Source organism: Centropristis striata, chromosome 20 (genome assembly GCF_030273125.1).
Source record: "Centropristis striata isolate RG_2023a ecotype Rhode Island chromosome 20, C.striata_1.0, whole genome shotgun sequence".
Classification (NCBI taxonomy): Eukaryota; Metazoa; Chordata; class Actinopteri; order Perciformes; family Serranidae; genus Centropristis; species Centropristis striata.
The window spans coordinates 14,914,123-14,929,672 of record NC_081536.1 but is presented as its reverse complement, the minus strand read 5'-3'; the positions used below and the strand labels follow the sequence as shown (position 1 = coordinate 14,929,672).

Here is a 15,550-nt window from a genome sequence, read left to right as displayed (position 1 = left end):
ACAGCCGCCCTTATGCCTAATTTTTTTTGGCAGCGAAAAGGCAGATATGTTTACTGCACTATTTCACCGACTTGGTAGTTATCTTATTGACCACCACAGTGTGACATTGGGGTGACATCAGGTTTCTGCAGGCCGCTGCATTTTTTTCCGGCACACCTGCAGTCCCCACCATTGCAACATAAATGCATTACCCCTACTCAAATACATAGGAGGACAGGCACTTTTGCTGCAACATCTGACTTGGTGTGAATGCAACGTTACACAAACGTAACTACTGGTGGTAGTAATAATTACCGCCAGTAGCTAGTAGAGATAGTATTTTAGTTGGACATTTTTCTTGTGGATAAGTTATTGAGAAAAGCTTTTTTCTTACCTCGTTTTCAAGATATTCAAAAACTGTAGAATTTCTGAAAACTGTATCAATCTTAGTGCTCTCAGAAATCTTAAACCTGTGAGAGAAGGAGAAAAAGCAGAGACAGAAGGAGAGAGCTTAGCATATAGGTGCGTACAGAACAGATCAACTGATGGTAATCTCAAATTAGATTAATATTCTCCTATTTATACATGAGTTGGGTGTTTTGTGAAATCTCTTAAATCGGCACCAGTGGCAGCTATAAAGAAACACAACTGAATACGGACAACAGTGTATGAGCAGTAAGACAGAATGGTCCAAATGTTTTTCTGCTGCACTTCACCACAGCAGCACTGTGTAATGTAAAATTTAGTCTGCGAGACACAAGGAGATGACACAAAAGAAGTAGACTTTATTCTAGATGATGTGTTGGAATTATTTATGCATTCAAACAAGTTAGGAGGAACATCATGTGGCCTACTTTACATGAGCCTCAGTCTGGATCCAAGAGCAGCTCGCTTAGGGATTATGGAACAATGCGACACCTGCCTCATTGTCTTTTTACATAACACAACTGATCTCATGGAAAGTATGTGTGCTTGTGTCTGTACCTATGTGTTTTCTTTCGGAAATTCCTTTTGAGACGATTTTCTACAATAAGTTTACTAACTGCAAATGTTAATACATATAAATAGGACAGTGGCTATAGGTCTGGATAAATAAGTTACTACACAAATTCTGCACACACCTCCAGATAAAACATGTTTATACAGAGACACTGGTGCCTTACCCCAGTTGGAGAGAAGGCGCAAACAGGACCACACTGAATGATAAAGTCCTGTCTGCCCTTCCTTTTCCTCCTGTCCATGATGGCCCTGCCTCACCCGGTACCCATTCTGAAAAAGATCGCCACAAGACTTCTTTCGCCTCCACGTCTCTCTAAGGGTTTCCGAATTGGCATCACTGTGTGTACGCCGATACACGAGCAGCTTAGGAGGAATCATTGTTTTAGACTAAATCCTGTCCAAGGAATTCCTTTTTCTTCTTGCCAAGATGGGAATTAAAAATCGCTGATCCAAAAATATTCAGGGCCCAGTATTTCAAAAGCACCTCCGGAAAATGACAAGAGATAATTCCTAAGACTTTTCTCTAAAAAGCAAATCTTTCTCAATACAGCACCGCCAACGTTAAAAGTTCCTTGTAAAGCAAACACCTCTAAATACTGTGAAATCGATGGTCACTGCTGCAGACAGACGAGCTAAAACTGACAGCTAGGATTGTATTGTTGTTTAATCATATCAGCCTTGCCAGGGACTGTGTCTCTGTGAGCAAAATGTCAGCTCTAATATAGGTGTTTTTTTGTTTTTTTTGCTACAGTGCCTTTAATCCTCACAACCCAAACAGATTTACCTTTCACATGCCCCTTTTTAGTGTGAAGCCTTCAAAACATAACTGTGTTGAACCTATTTTTTCTCTGAAAGAGTCTGAACCCTGTCAGGGATTAGCAGAGATGAAGATAGAATGAAAATAATGCTGAACAAAAACAATAATCCTGACCTTAAAATGAGTCCTCTCTCAATGGGAAAACCACTCTACAACAGTTTGCAGACAGTTCAGTTCGGGGCTGGGGTCATTTCAGATGCAGTACAATTTGATTTTGTCTGACATGGGAAAAGCCTCTGTCAGATTAGGGATCTTGGCTTCCAAATGTTAAAGAATAATAATACCTGTTAGAAGATGATGTTATCATGTTGGTATTATATTTGTTTTTGTTTTTTTAGACTCATTCTGTATAGAGTCTGGTTGCAGCAGTAGCACAATATTATAGAGCAGTAGATGAGAGGTGTAAAAAATTAAGGCATCAAACAAAGTGCTTCTGAAACACTTCCCTCAGACCTAAAATTCACACAAAAATTCATCAAAATACATCTTCATACAATTAATTGTGTTAAATGTTGTATATAAAACCAAGTTTATTGCCATGCAATGCCTTTAAGGGCAGACAGCATTGTCTAAATGTGTACAATTTCTCACGTCTCGACCCTCTGAATGACTACAGGCATTTTATGTATGTAAAGTGTGACCTTTTGGTCTTTAAACACGATGTCGTGTAACATGTCATGCTATTTTGTTAATTTAAAGCATACCCTGTCCTAAAGGTCAAACCTGATGGCCTACACATTGTCAGTACAATGACACCACTGTGATATATTACTCATATTTTGAAGCAAAATGGGTTTTATTAAGTATAAATAGATTTACTGGGATATTTTGAGAAGGTGTCAGCTAACTTACAGTAAAATGTTGCTCCCCTACTCCTTTTCAGTCATGGGATATGTATATTTGCTGGATTGGTGTGATGTGTTGCGTGACATTTTGTGTGGGATTTATACAGAAAGAAAGAAGGAGTGGTGGATAGTTTTAGATTGGAAAACCACGTCAACAACTACTAAATTTAGCATTTGGAGCACAAATACTCATTCTCCCAAAGCATCCAGTGATGCCGTGATGGAGGCTGCCCCGGACTGCATTTTTCTCAATTAGTATGCAGCATCTGTGTTTGCATTCTACATTCATACACATATGTGTGTAAAATGTGTGCGCCCCGTATTCAGCACAAACTAAGCCCCCAGCTGTGGACAAAAAGCTGGACCAACAACATTAAGCATTTATTTTCCTTCAGAGAAACAAAGTCAATAGAGTGTCCTCACGAGTATAGTCATGCAAGTGTGTGTGTGTGTGTGTGTGTGTGTGTGTGTGTTTGTGCGTGCATGTGTTTTAAAACTCTCAATGAAATTCTGCTCCCTTGAACACGTGTTCATGTATGAGAAAATCTCTTTCCCACACATGCCAAAGCCTCTTGCACAAGTGTCAGCTGGCCAGATGCTCATTCAAAAAGGGTTTTCTGCTCCGTGCCCACTCTTACTTCATTGAGGCTTTGCGAGCCAGAGCACGGCCTCTCTGTCACATGTTCTGGCAGAGCGTCCCACTGGGACCTTTTATCAATCAGCAGTCTGGGATGGTTCATCTGGGATAATACTGACAGTCAACCCTGCCAGGATTAGATTATATGATGCCACACAGCACTAAACACACACACACAATAAATACATCTAAATCTAAAAAAACTCTGCAAGTGTAAATAGCACTGGTTCTTCCTGGACTTGCAAAGACAGCACTTGCACATTAATGTATAAATCGAACAACAATAATACATTTTTGCTCGCTCAGCTTATTACAAACATGCAATACAATGACACGTGAGGAGCCTGGCCACAGCAAAGAAGCTTAAACTTCCCACAAATTAGTTTCCCTCCCCTGAATGTACATGGAGGCTTCCTGCCAGCAACTAAAGAGCCATATAAGGCAAATGCACTCATTCCCATGTCAGGTACTGTAAGTCTCTTTCAGCAGGAAAACAGAAGGGATCAACAAACAATATACTAAAGTACCACTAGGAGGCAGTAGTGGGTTAGAATCAAAGCAGTGCCTGAAGGCTGCTACAGTACTGCACTTCCTCATAGCCTGTGCAGTTAAGCTGAATTAAGGTTGTTACCATAAAATCAATGTGAAAATCTGTAAATTCCAGCAGGATTATCCTAAAGAAAATGGTTTCTGTATTTTGCTTTTTATTTTTTTAATTTACCATGTTCCAGACACTTATGGATGTCACCTTTTGTGGACAAAGCTATAAAAAGGGGTGACACAATGCCAAAAAAAATACACAAATATAGCCAGGTAAATACACAAAGCAGACAAAGCTCATTCCAAAATGATTTAATCTCTTAATTTGATTTCATTTTCACTTTCATTGAGCCGAGGAGGAGTGGCCAAGTTTGAATGTTGTGTTTACAAACAGTAAGCGAGAATTCCTGCATAGTTTGCCTTTACTGACTAAGGAGGAAAGTGCGAAGTTAACTAGCTGCTCTGTAGCCCCATACCATCTTTCAAACAGCCATATGCTAATCCTACACTGCTAGGACTCTCTTGAGAGCAATGCTCAGTTCAAGTAGTTAAAGGAGATTAATTCCTTTTTCCAAGGAAGAACTCTGCATGCCCTCTTACATTAGCTGCACACCGCTCTCCTCCTCTTAATCAATGTCTAATTTGCAGAGGCAGAGAGAACCTAAGTTGAAATGCATACGGCATATACTTCCTCGCCTGCAAAATGAGTGGACAAACTACCACACGGCACAGGCCAGAACCCCTATTAGTGGTCTTTTTTATTATGATACACCTCCACTGGATCAACAGCCTTCTCCTGCAGGACCACAGCTATAAGAGTGAAGTAGAAGGTACTGTAATTATGATATATTACACAGGTTGTGGTGTGTGTTCCCCAGCAGTGAATGGAAAGAAAGGATGAATTAATCCATTGGGAATGAGGAGCACAATGCACGTTCTTAACAACCACCCTGGCTTCCTCTATAACAAAGCCTGTTAAGGGACAGTATTCATACACTTAACTAAATGAAAGTAGCACCAACTATGGATTATTCTATTGATTATTAGGAAAACCATTATGCTCCTGTCAAAAACCAAGACATATATAGGGAACAACAGTCTTTAGGGGATTGGCAATGTCATTTATTTATCAATGAATATCAAAGCTTGGTAAGAACAGGAATACTGCACTATTCTTGACATTTTTTTAAAACTCGTATACTGATAAATTGTGCTTACTTTTCTGTCACAACATGGCACTGTATGTCCTCATTTCCATATTATAGAAACAGCTAATCATGATTCCTTTCTCACTGTCTCAGAGCCTGAATATTAAGACACTTTCAGCACCCCATTAGTATTCTGAAAGCTATCGCCAGCCTGTTAGAGTACGCTATATTCCTCTGCAGAACTAAACACTGTTAATTTTATAACTGTGGCTTTGCAACACTGTACACCACTGACATACACTTAAGCCATGCTATAATGCGCTGTGGTTATATATGTCCAAGGCTGTGTGGAATGTTTTAAGGAGATGCAACCTGATGTGCCTTCCCTGCAAAAGATTCTTCTCTTTTCAAAATATTAGTAATAAAAATAAATGCATATTAATAGCTCCGGAATCTAGGGCATCTCACAAAAACAATTCACACTCTTTGCTGCTGTTTATACACAATTCACACTGCAGCCGTACTGTGTATAAAAAGACATCTCTACTTTCTTCATCAACCCCAGATGCAGGGTATTTAATGATCACAGGTAATTATTCAATGCAGAATGTCAGGCAGCAGCCAGACCACCATTTCACAGTCTTTCATCACCCTCATCAGGCTCTAACACCAACGGCTTTCTGGGGATGAGATGAGGACACCTTACATCATGAATACCAGAAGCCAGATTACTTGACTGGGCCATATCTAATTCATTACACAGCTTGTTCGCTGTGAAATTCATGGGCCACAGTGAGCCTCTTAAGATAACTTCATCACCTCAGAGATTAAACTTTCACAGTTTTATATTACTTCAGTGATTCCAGTGGGAATGTAAAAACAAGAACATACACTGTGGGATAGATGGCAGACCTTCCAAATCCCTGAGTCTCTGACAGTATAGATAGTCTAGTTTATATCATATAATTAAAGAATAATTAGGTTCATTACCACAATGGCAGCAGAGATTTTTTACTAGGGTGGCGTAGGCATGACCCACCCTCTCAGTCTCTGATTGGCTTACCCTGATGTTCCCAGCCTAACCTTAACCAATCTCACTTCTCATGTCTAAACCAATCCACCACTGTTCGGTGACTAGGATCTAGCATCTATGTTCTCAGTAGACATCTACCCCCTAGTTTTTGCTTTTAAATAACTTTGGCTAACCCCATCTCAGATATTAAATTATCGCTAACAAACATTTTGACTTGTCATAGCAGGAAAAGCACAGGTTTTACTAATTACACCAAAAATGACTGCATCTGATCATGTGGCCCTGAAAGTTGCAGTTTTTGGACCAAACAGTTTTAGGACTTCAAGGGCTTTTTTTCTGTTCGCGTTTGCACACAACTTGGAAACGCTGAAGTGACATAAACCTGCTAGTGTGTGGTACAGAAACATCACTTTAGCACAACAACCATGGGTTTCTTTTCCACATTTTTCCATTACAAGCTGTTGTTTCTGTTTTGTCTTGTCGCGATCTGAGAACAGCCATTCGACGGGACTATAACATACGAAACAGGTGCCACTACACTATGGCCCTGGAGGCACTGTGTTCTGTTTGTTTCTTTGCATGCCTGTAAAGAGAAGCAACAACAATAAAATCTCTTGAACTTGCATGCTTATCCTACTGTGACATGTCAATATGTCTTCCATGAAATTGTAAATGGTAATGGAGAAGAAACGAAAAAGAAATGTCGATGTGAATATTGATGTGATGTCTTTTATCAAATGTTTTCACAACCTCAACTTGATTGTACTTTTATACAGCCTGATATCATTCTGATTGAAGATGTCTTGGTGGATCAATGTCATGCTCAGACAAACATGTGTTTAGCGTTCAGCTAAGCTGTAAATGAAGTATAGCAACAATGTGTGGTATTGTAAATCTGAAAAAGAACACAACTACAAGGAAACTCTTTTTACTGCAGTGCAATTTAGGCCACAATACTCTGAACACACTGAGAAAAGTAGGTCGTTATGTAATACAGGTTAGGGTGTTTTCCAGTCTGCTCATGCAAGAGTGTATGTGTATGCAAGTGTGTATGGCGACAACGTGCCATTTTTTCGCGTGTGTGAATGAGCCCATTAGATGGCAGTTATGGACCGCTTTGAGGTATTTCAGGTGCAACGCCTCAACACGGCAATTACCAGTGAGTCTGAAGCCCAAGCACGCATACACACACACAGAACCACAGTCCATTTCTGAGTCACTCTCGCTCCCATTAGCCAATCCACTCTGCTGTGTCTGTGTTCCCTGAAACATCAGAGGAACCCAGCCCTGTCACTTCCAATGATGAAGGGAAGTTGACTGCAGCCCAGAGCAAGAGGGCCTTGGAGACACACTCCCAGTAATGGGGAGACAGAAGGGGGACTGGGAGGCAAAGTGAAAGATAGAGAGTGATAAAAGGAGGGATGACATGTGAAGATAGAGGGCAAAAAAAGAAATGTAAAAAGAGGAGTGGTGAGACTGAGGCACTGAGGAAAAAATGAGAAAAATGGGGAGAGAAAGTAAGAAAAGAAATGGCTATAGAGTGAGGACAAAATAGATTTATGAGGCGGAGAGTGTCAGAGAAACAGCTGAATGGGATGTACAGACTTACCGAGCCAGCTTCTGTTCAAGTAGACAGAAACAAACACGGGAGGAACAGTAAAGAAGTCGACCACTGAATTGACCTCCAGCCAGAACCACAGCTTATCGTTGGCTGCTATAAACTGTCAAAAGAAACAGGGAATGCGTCACAAATAACAATGGAATTCAAACTGCACGCTGTTTCTTCTTTGCAATTGCTGACATATTGTATAGAATGACAAAAGCTTCACCCCACTTGCTGAGTCATGCGAATGGTTGGTGGTGTAAGCAGCTTATGAGTTTATTTATTTATTCATTCAGGATGGCAGGCTTGCATTTGCACCACTGGAATGCTGCTCTGGCATGACAGCCATGCTAGCAACATGATTATAACAGTGTCAGTTTGAAGGCATGCTGTGTGGGTATTCGCAAGTGACTTAGATAGCGTCTCCTTGTTTGTAAGCATTGTTGGCTGACCTGTAAAAATTTTGTCTTAAAAAATATTCTTAAATTTACAATTTTTTTCCATAACAACAGTGGCATTGTGCATGAAACATTTAAAGGGTTAAAACTTTGAAAATGAAACAATATTTCGTAGTTAGAATCAGAACTGATATTGGACTGACAAATTTGAAAAATAATATTAATATATAGTATTGTAGAAAAGGGAGATTTTTTCACTGCACAGAAAATAAAAATGCATCTAAATAAATATCCTAGACTGAATAATTTGAGAAAAAAAATTCTCCCTAGCATTTAGCACATGAAAATGTTTTCATTACCTAGCATTTAAATTATTAAAATTCTGAAAATTTAAGTTTTCTTAGTGATGATGTGGACTAAAATGAATTAAAATAATTAACTTGTGGAAAAATACTACTACTACTAATCATAATATTTATACAGAATCTTATGGAAGTTTTACATATTCATCCTCCAAGGTAACATAAGGGGTATTTATAAGGGATATTGCATGGAAAACAATGCCTGCCGGCATGGCTGTGTGCATACTGTTTGTGCCAGTGTGTTTCACAGCATGTCTGTGTGAATGTGTGTGTGCCTGTGTGCATGTGTGAGCAAGCATGTGCCAACTTACCCGCAAGCCAAAGTAAAGAAGGAAGAATACATTGAAGGCCATATCGATCTGTAACGTGAAATCTTTGTAGAAATTCTGGCAGGATTCTATAGGACTAGAGAACAAAAGAGAGAAAGACAGAGAGAAAATACAAGGTTAACACTCATGAACTGATACTGTAGAGAAGGGTCTTTCATCTCTTTCTTATCATGAGCACACAGGTGGCAAATGCAAGGGCCCTCGCCAGATTTCCATGGTAAAAATGTAATTTTTTTAAGGCGTTTCATGTTGATTTGTTTGTTTGTTTGTTTGTTTGTTTCACAGTTGGTAAATGAGCTTTGCATATCAGTATGACTACGTAATTGCTGACATCAATATCTCAGCATTAAGAAGAGAAAAAAAACAACTGGTGCCCGCTTGGATCAACTTCACACTCAGCACTGCATCCTCAGCAATACACCTGCCAAGTATTAGTATATAAATAGTAGATTCATTTGACAAATGCATCTTGAATAATACATACACACATACATACATACACAGTAGGGCTGCATCAATTAATCAATTAAAATCAACTTTAAAAATAGTTGAATCAATGTCACATATGCAAGAGGAGATAAAATACCGTTATCGAGTTTTTGGAATATTTAAGTTGATCCTTTGTTTCTTCACAACAGAAAAATGAAGCAATATCTAAAATTTATTTTAGCTACATTTCCCTTCTATTCTAAGTGTAGGGCTGCATCCCAAATGCCCTCATTAAATTTTATTTTTTACACTGTAGTGGCCTTGTCTTCTCTTAGCTTACCTACTTTCATTTGCAATTATTCACTAAAACAACACGGTATGTATTGCATGTAATTGTAAATTTTCACGCATTGCACAAGAAGAGGCAAAATATATATTTTTTTTTTAATAAAATGCTGCAAATAATATTGTTTTTCTTTTTTTATTAAAAGGCTGACAGATATAGATTCCTTCCTGATGCTGCTGTGTTTACCAATTGTCCAATGGCACCAAATGTGTCGCTGACATGGACGCAAATGGGTGTGACATATTTGCATTGATTTTTCTGGACCCACAGAAGCAAGGCAAATAAAATGTTTTTTTTTTTCAGACTTATGGTTCCAAAGTTACAGACAAAAAGCAGCACCATCTGGCAAAATTGCACCACATTCAACATTACATTCCCTTGGGTCCTCAGCAATTCACCCGCCAAGTGTGAAGTTCATCGGATGAATGGTTCTTGAGATATGCGAACACACACACACACACACGCACGCACGCGAACACACACGTGCGAAGATACACACACGTTAATAACAAGATATGATCACATCATCACAATCCAATTCTACCAAAAGACGATTAACGTATCGCTCACCCCTATATATCAGGATGATCATAAATGCATGCTGTAACGTGTCCTTTGTTCTTCTGTCATGAATATGTGGCCTGATCCTGATCACCTCTCCTCAGTTCAGCTCACAGGACTGATAAGAAATCATTCTCAGGTAACAGACAGCGTGAAGCTGTCAAGGTCAAATGGTGCTGACCAATACCTGCCATTTAAACTGATTGAACTGCATCCTTGCAAGTGATATAATAACAGAGTTAAAATATGGGATTTAAAACACTATTACCAATTTAGTCATTTAGATTCACTGAGACCCTGCAGTTCCTCCTCTGAGCCTTAGGGGGGAACAAATGAAGATAAAAGACCAACTGTAGCTGCAGAGTCAACCACGCATAGACAAAAAATCTGAAAATAGACTAAAATTGGTAGTTTCTTTGATGTGACAGTACATTCAGCATGCATAAATATTCAGTGTCTGTCAAACACAAAGATTGCAGCAGATATTCCCTGCTATGACAGAGACTGTATAAAAGAAAGAGACTGCACAGCTCTCTCCATTTAACAGAGTGCAATAGCTAGCCGGGTGTTGCTAAAAAAAAATAGCAGATGATGACAAATGTGTCGTGATCTGTTTGGCCTGTCATGTAATCCATCATCATGTTTACCTTGTGATGATTAACCGTAAGCAAGTGGGTAATCTCGACAAAAGCAATAATAGGCTGTGTGCCCGGCCCATTCTTCACTTGGTCATGAACCTATATGGCATTTTGCTCAAGAGTAATGAGGAAATCCCACTGTGGGGAAAAAACATGCATATGCATAATGGTTCGGTTGACTATAGGCGACCTTTGGGAATGTATAGACTGGCAAGGGAACACACATATTGCCTTTACAACAGTACACAGCTTCAAGTCCCATATGTTCCAATTCAAACATTAAAGTTGGCATTTGTATGCATGGAGCCCATAGGGGCGCAGTGTGAGATCGAGAATAGAGCTTTCTGCATAATGAGAACCTCCAGAGGTAGAGGAGTGAGGCTTAATCATCTTCCAGTTAACATCAAACATTTTATCTCATGATCCATTATAATGGATGACTGAGTACAGACATGCCAGAGAGGAAGTATTGCTCCAAGAGGATGATCCAACTTCTAATTCATGAGTGTGTGGTCTGTCTGGAGCACATCCTGAGGACTGATGCGATCTTTAAGATGATGTAAAACCCTGGCTTATGTCCAAGATGATTAGAATGAGGCTGGTTTATGCAGCAATTGTTTAAAACTAAAGTGACTTTTTTTGGTTGAGAGGCATTTTCTCATACAGTGCCATCAGACTTTGGACAGAGGTTAATTCGCTTCTGGGCCCTTGAAGGAGTTAACATTGATCTGGCCTAAATACTCAATTATTAATTCACCGCAAGCATCGCCACGTGATTCTGTAGGCATGAAACTAAAAAAAACCTGCCATGAATCATACCTACAGCATAAGCATGCAGTTTTCCTCACATCCATCTGCACACGACACAGCGCATGTGACCTCACTGCCAAAACTGATCTGAAACCACACTGTTAGTTCACCTTAAAGACCTTAGTGCAAGAAAATGCACCCACATATACGCTAATACAAACACATACAAACACACGCAGATGGCGCACACTGAAGACACCATTTGGAGTGGTCACTGTGGGATTTCCCCTCAGGCCCAACTCTGGCCTAATTCTGTATAACCGCTCATCTACAGTCACATGACCCAAAGCATTCTCAATAACACAGAGGGAGCATGGCGGCGCACAGCAGGGGTTGAGCAGTACATTGAATTTGTCTTGATTTTGCATTATAAGGCAGCACAATGGCTACACTCTGCAAGCTTCAATTTAGTAATTTTTATAATCATTATTTGAAAGTAAAGCTTATCATTAACTTAAGTAGTGGGAAGACACATCAGGCAGACCTGTGGTTTCTCTCTTAAGCTCAGACGCACAATAGGAAATTAAGAGTTCACCAACGCAGGGTGGGAGAGATTCTGTTAGTGTGGAGCTGCTGAATGTGATTTTTTTTAAAAGAGCAATGTAGACTGAAAAGTTTTTTAAAAAAGGATTTATTAGTTGCTGTATATACAGTTTGGCAAGTCATAATGTTTAATTTTATTCTCTGTCAAGATGAATACTTCTTTAATACAACTATGCACACAGAAGAGCAAATACACCGAGCCAAAAACGCAAATAGACAGAATTAGATGTGCTGTATGAGTAGTGCTGTGACTCATCAGTGATACACACACAGCTTAATGGTGTGCCATCCTTTCTCTGCTCACATCAAAGAAATATTTCCAAATAATGTATCTCCTTAATGTAATCTAAATTAATGAATAAGTGTATGTTGACATTGAAAAAAATGACTTGAGTTGAGTGGCTCAGTGAGTTATTATGTGAAGCAGCAGTTCCCCCTCAGCTCTAACAAGCTATTTAGTGTCTTTCAGCTCATTGTTTTGGTTTTTAGAGCTCACATCTTTAGTCTCACTGCTCTCATTAACTATTTAGTGAACCTTGTCAAGCATTCAGCAGTGAAAGGCCCACATAATCCCCTTAAAAATTAGCAGAAACCTAATCTAAAATGATTGCATTTAAATTTGGCCTCTAAAGGCAATGGTACCATATTTGGTGGTATTCTGGTTACCACCATCATGTTTGAGTGGGCTTTGGTCAGTGGTGGAAAAAGTATTAACATCTTGTTAAAGTACTTATACCACAATGTGAAAATACTCTCCAACTACTAGACTACTACTTACCCGAGTAAAAGTAAAAACATCAAAATGTACTTAATGTATTAAAAGTAAAAGTACTTGTTTTTCAGAACAACACCACTCAGATTCTAAATATATTATTGTATTATTATTATTATTGATGTAATTATGAAAACAGTAAGAAAGGGCCAATTTTAACAACTTAACATACTGCTATGATGTTTAATTATTATTTTTTTTAAGTGTATTCACTTTAATTTTTTGTGTTTTTCATGTTAAATCTTGACCTGAAAAGTAACTAAAGCTTTCAGCTAAATGGAGTGGAGTTAAAAGTACAATATTTGCCTCAAAATGTAGTGGAGTAGAAGTACAAAGATGAAACTGAAGTACTCAAGAAAAGTACAAGTACAAGTACAGTACTTGAACAAATGTTACATCCCCCCACTGGTTTTGGATGAGTGCATGAAAAAAAATCCTGTTGGCAGCAGAAATTGCCATGAGATAGCTGCGACCCCTTACAAAGCCTGAGTATACGTAATTTGCCTACAGCCACTTATTTGGGACCAGGCTATTTCTAGGAACAAAAGTATTCAAAAGAAAGTTACATCGCTGATGTTTGACATGTTAAAATTTGCTATGATGCAACATCTCTCCCAATCTGCTCTTAAATGCAGCAACTGACTAAATTCAGGAAGTTGTGTCCAATCTCAGACCACAAAGTTCCCTCATCATTATATTTATATAATCTGAGCATGGACTGAGCATCAAAGGGATTCTTCAATGTGTCTTTGGATTTTGTTGTACTATTGGGTGTTTGTGTGTGTGTCTCTTTCCTCCAGACAGAGCATGTAAGACAAGACAAAGTCCTGATTCCTGCTTTCAATGTCACTTCACACTCCAATCACAAGGGATTCCTGGCCACATGCTGCCAGTGTCCTACAGAAAATAGATCTGCCCACCACAGTTCTTATTACTCCATAAGCCCTGGCACAGCCTGGGGTTACAACATCCTGCTTGACAGGAAGAGGAGAGAAAAAGAAGAGGAAGAGATGGGAGAGAGAAAAGGAGAAAGACAGCAGCAAGAGATAGGGACAGGGAGAGAGGAGAGGCAGTGACAGTAAGAGGGCGAGGAAGAGGAGAAGATGGGAAAGTGACAGAATGAAAAGGGAGGAGGACTTAGCCCCCAGAGGAGCTGAAGACAGCATATATATATATATATAAATATATATATATATATATATATATATATATATATATATAGAGAGAGAGAGAGAGAGAGAGAGAGAGAGAGAGAGAGAGAGAGAGAGAGAGAGAGAGAGTGTTCAATATAATAGCAGTCCAATGTGACTAACCAGATTAATCCAGGTTTTTAGTATATATAGCTTTACAAACACAAAACTATTTTGTACAAACTTTTTTGTTTCTAGGATTTAGCAATCCTGTGAATCACTAAACTAATATTAAGTTGTATGACCACAGTTTTTTTATAAGTGCTTCACATCTGTGTGGCATGGAGTCAACCAACGTGTGGCACCTTTCAGCTGTTATTCCACTCCAAGATTCTTTAACAACATTCCACAATTAATTTACATTTCTTGGTTTTGCTTCAGAAACAGCATTTTTGATGTCACCCCACAAGTTCTCAATTGGATTAAGGTCCGAGGATTGGGCTGGCCACTCCATAACATCAATGTTGTTGGTTTGCTGGTTTACTAGTGTGTTTGGGGTCATTGTCTTGTTGAAACACCCATTTCAAGGCCATGTCCTCTTCAGCATAAGGCAACATGACCTCTTCAAGTATTTTGACATATGCAGACTGATCCATGATCCCTGGTATGTGATAAATAGGCCCAACACCATAGTAGGAGAAACATGCCCATATCATGATGCTTGCACCACCATGCTTCACTGTCTTCACTGTGTATTGTGGCTTGAATTCAGAGTTTGGGGCTCGTCTCACAAACTGTCTGCGGCCCTTGGACCCAAAAAGAACAATTTTACTCTCATCAGTCCACAAAATGTTCCTCCAGCTGATGTGTTCTTTGGCAAATTGTAACCCCTTCTGGGGGACTTTGCGGGGGATTCTTGTAAATAGATTAGCTTCACACAGACGTCTTCTAACTGTCACAGCAGGTAACTCCAGACTGTCTTTGGCTTAGCCTTTGCCATTCTGCTTATTCTTCCATCCATTTTGATGGTTGTCTTCCGTTTTCTGCCACGTGTCTCTGGTTTTGCTCTCCATTTTAAAGCATTGGAGATCATTTTAGCTGAACAGCCTATAATTGTTTGCACTTCTTTATAAGTTTTCCCCTCTCCAATCAACTTTTTAATCAAAGTACGCTGTTCTTCCGAAAAATGTCTTGAATGACCCATTTCCCTCAGGCTTTCAAATAGAAATGCATGTTCAACAAGTGCACCTGTGTTTCCACAAAAACTGATGACCTCGCTGATTGAATGCCACACTGCTATTTTTTTTAACACACCCCTTTAAACTAACTGCCCAATTGACCTATGGCTAAGCCTTAAGAAGGTGCATATCACGAATGCTGGGTCTTGTTGGTTTTCTGAGAATCTGAAGACCTACTGGTACCTTGTTTGCCATGTAGCAATAAAAAATATACTAAAAACCTGGATTAATCTGGTTAGTCACACACACACACACACACACACACACACACAAACACACACACGCTCGTATGCAGGCACACACGGGAGAACAGCAATTGCCTGAGGGAATTCCACAGAGCATGTAAGTCTATTTCAGGACATAAAATGTTTCCCCATGTCAACCTCCTCCGAC

At 39.3% G+C, this 15,550-nt stretch overlaps 1 protein-coding gene across 11 annotated transcripts in view; it reads right to left on the bottom strand.

Annotated features, from left to right (window-relative positions):
- The window catches only part of kcnma1a (potassium large conductance calcium-activated channel, subfamily M, alpha member 1a), a 153,396-nt gene that overhangs the window by 62,678 nt on the left and 75,168 nt on the right, over positions 1-15,550 (bottom strand). For all 11 annotated transcript variants that reach the window (XM_059359565.1, XM_059359557.1, XM_059359562.1 and 8 more), the window contains exons 4-6: positions 8,673-8,766; positions 7,608-7,719; positions 374-449 (exon numbers count right to left, since the gene is read on the bottom strand). In XM_059359565.1, the coding sequence (XP_059215548.1) occupies positions 374-449; positions 7,608-7,719; positions 8,673-8,766 (282 nt within the window). The remainder of the gene's footprint in view (positions 1-373; positions 450-7,607; positions 7,720-8,672; positions 8,767-15,550) is intronic.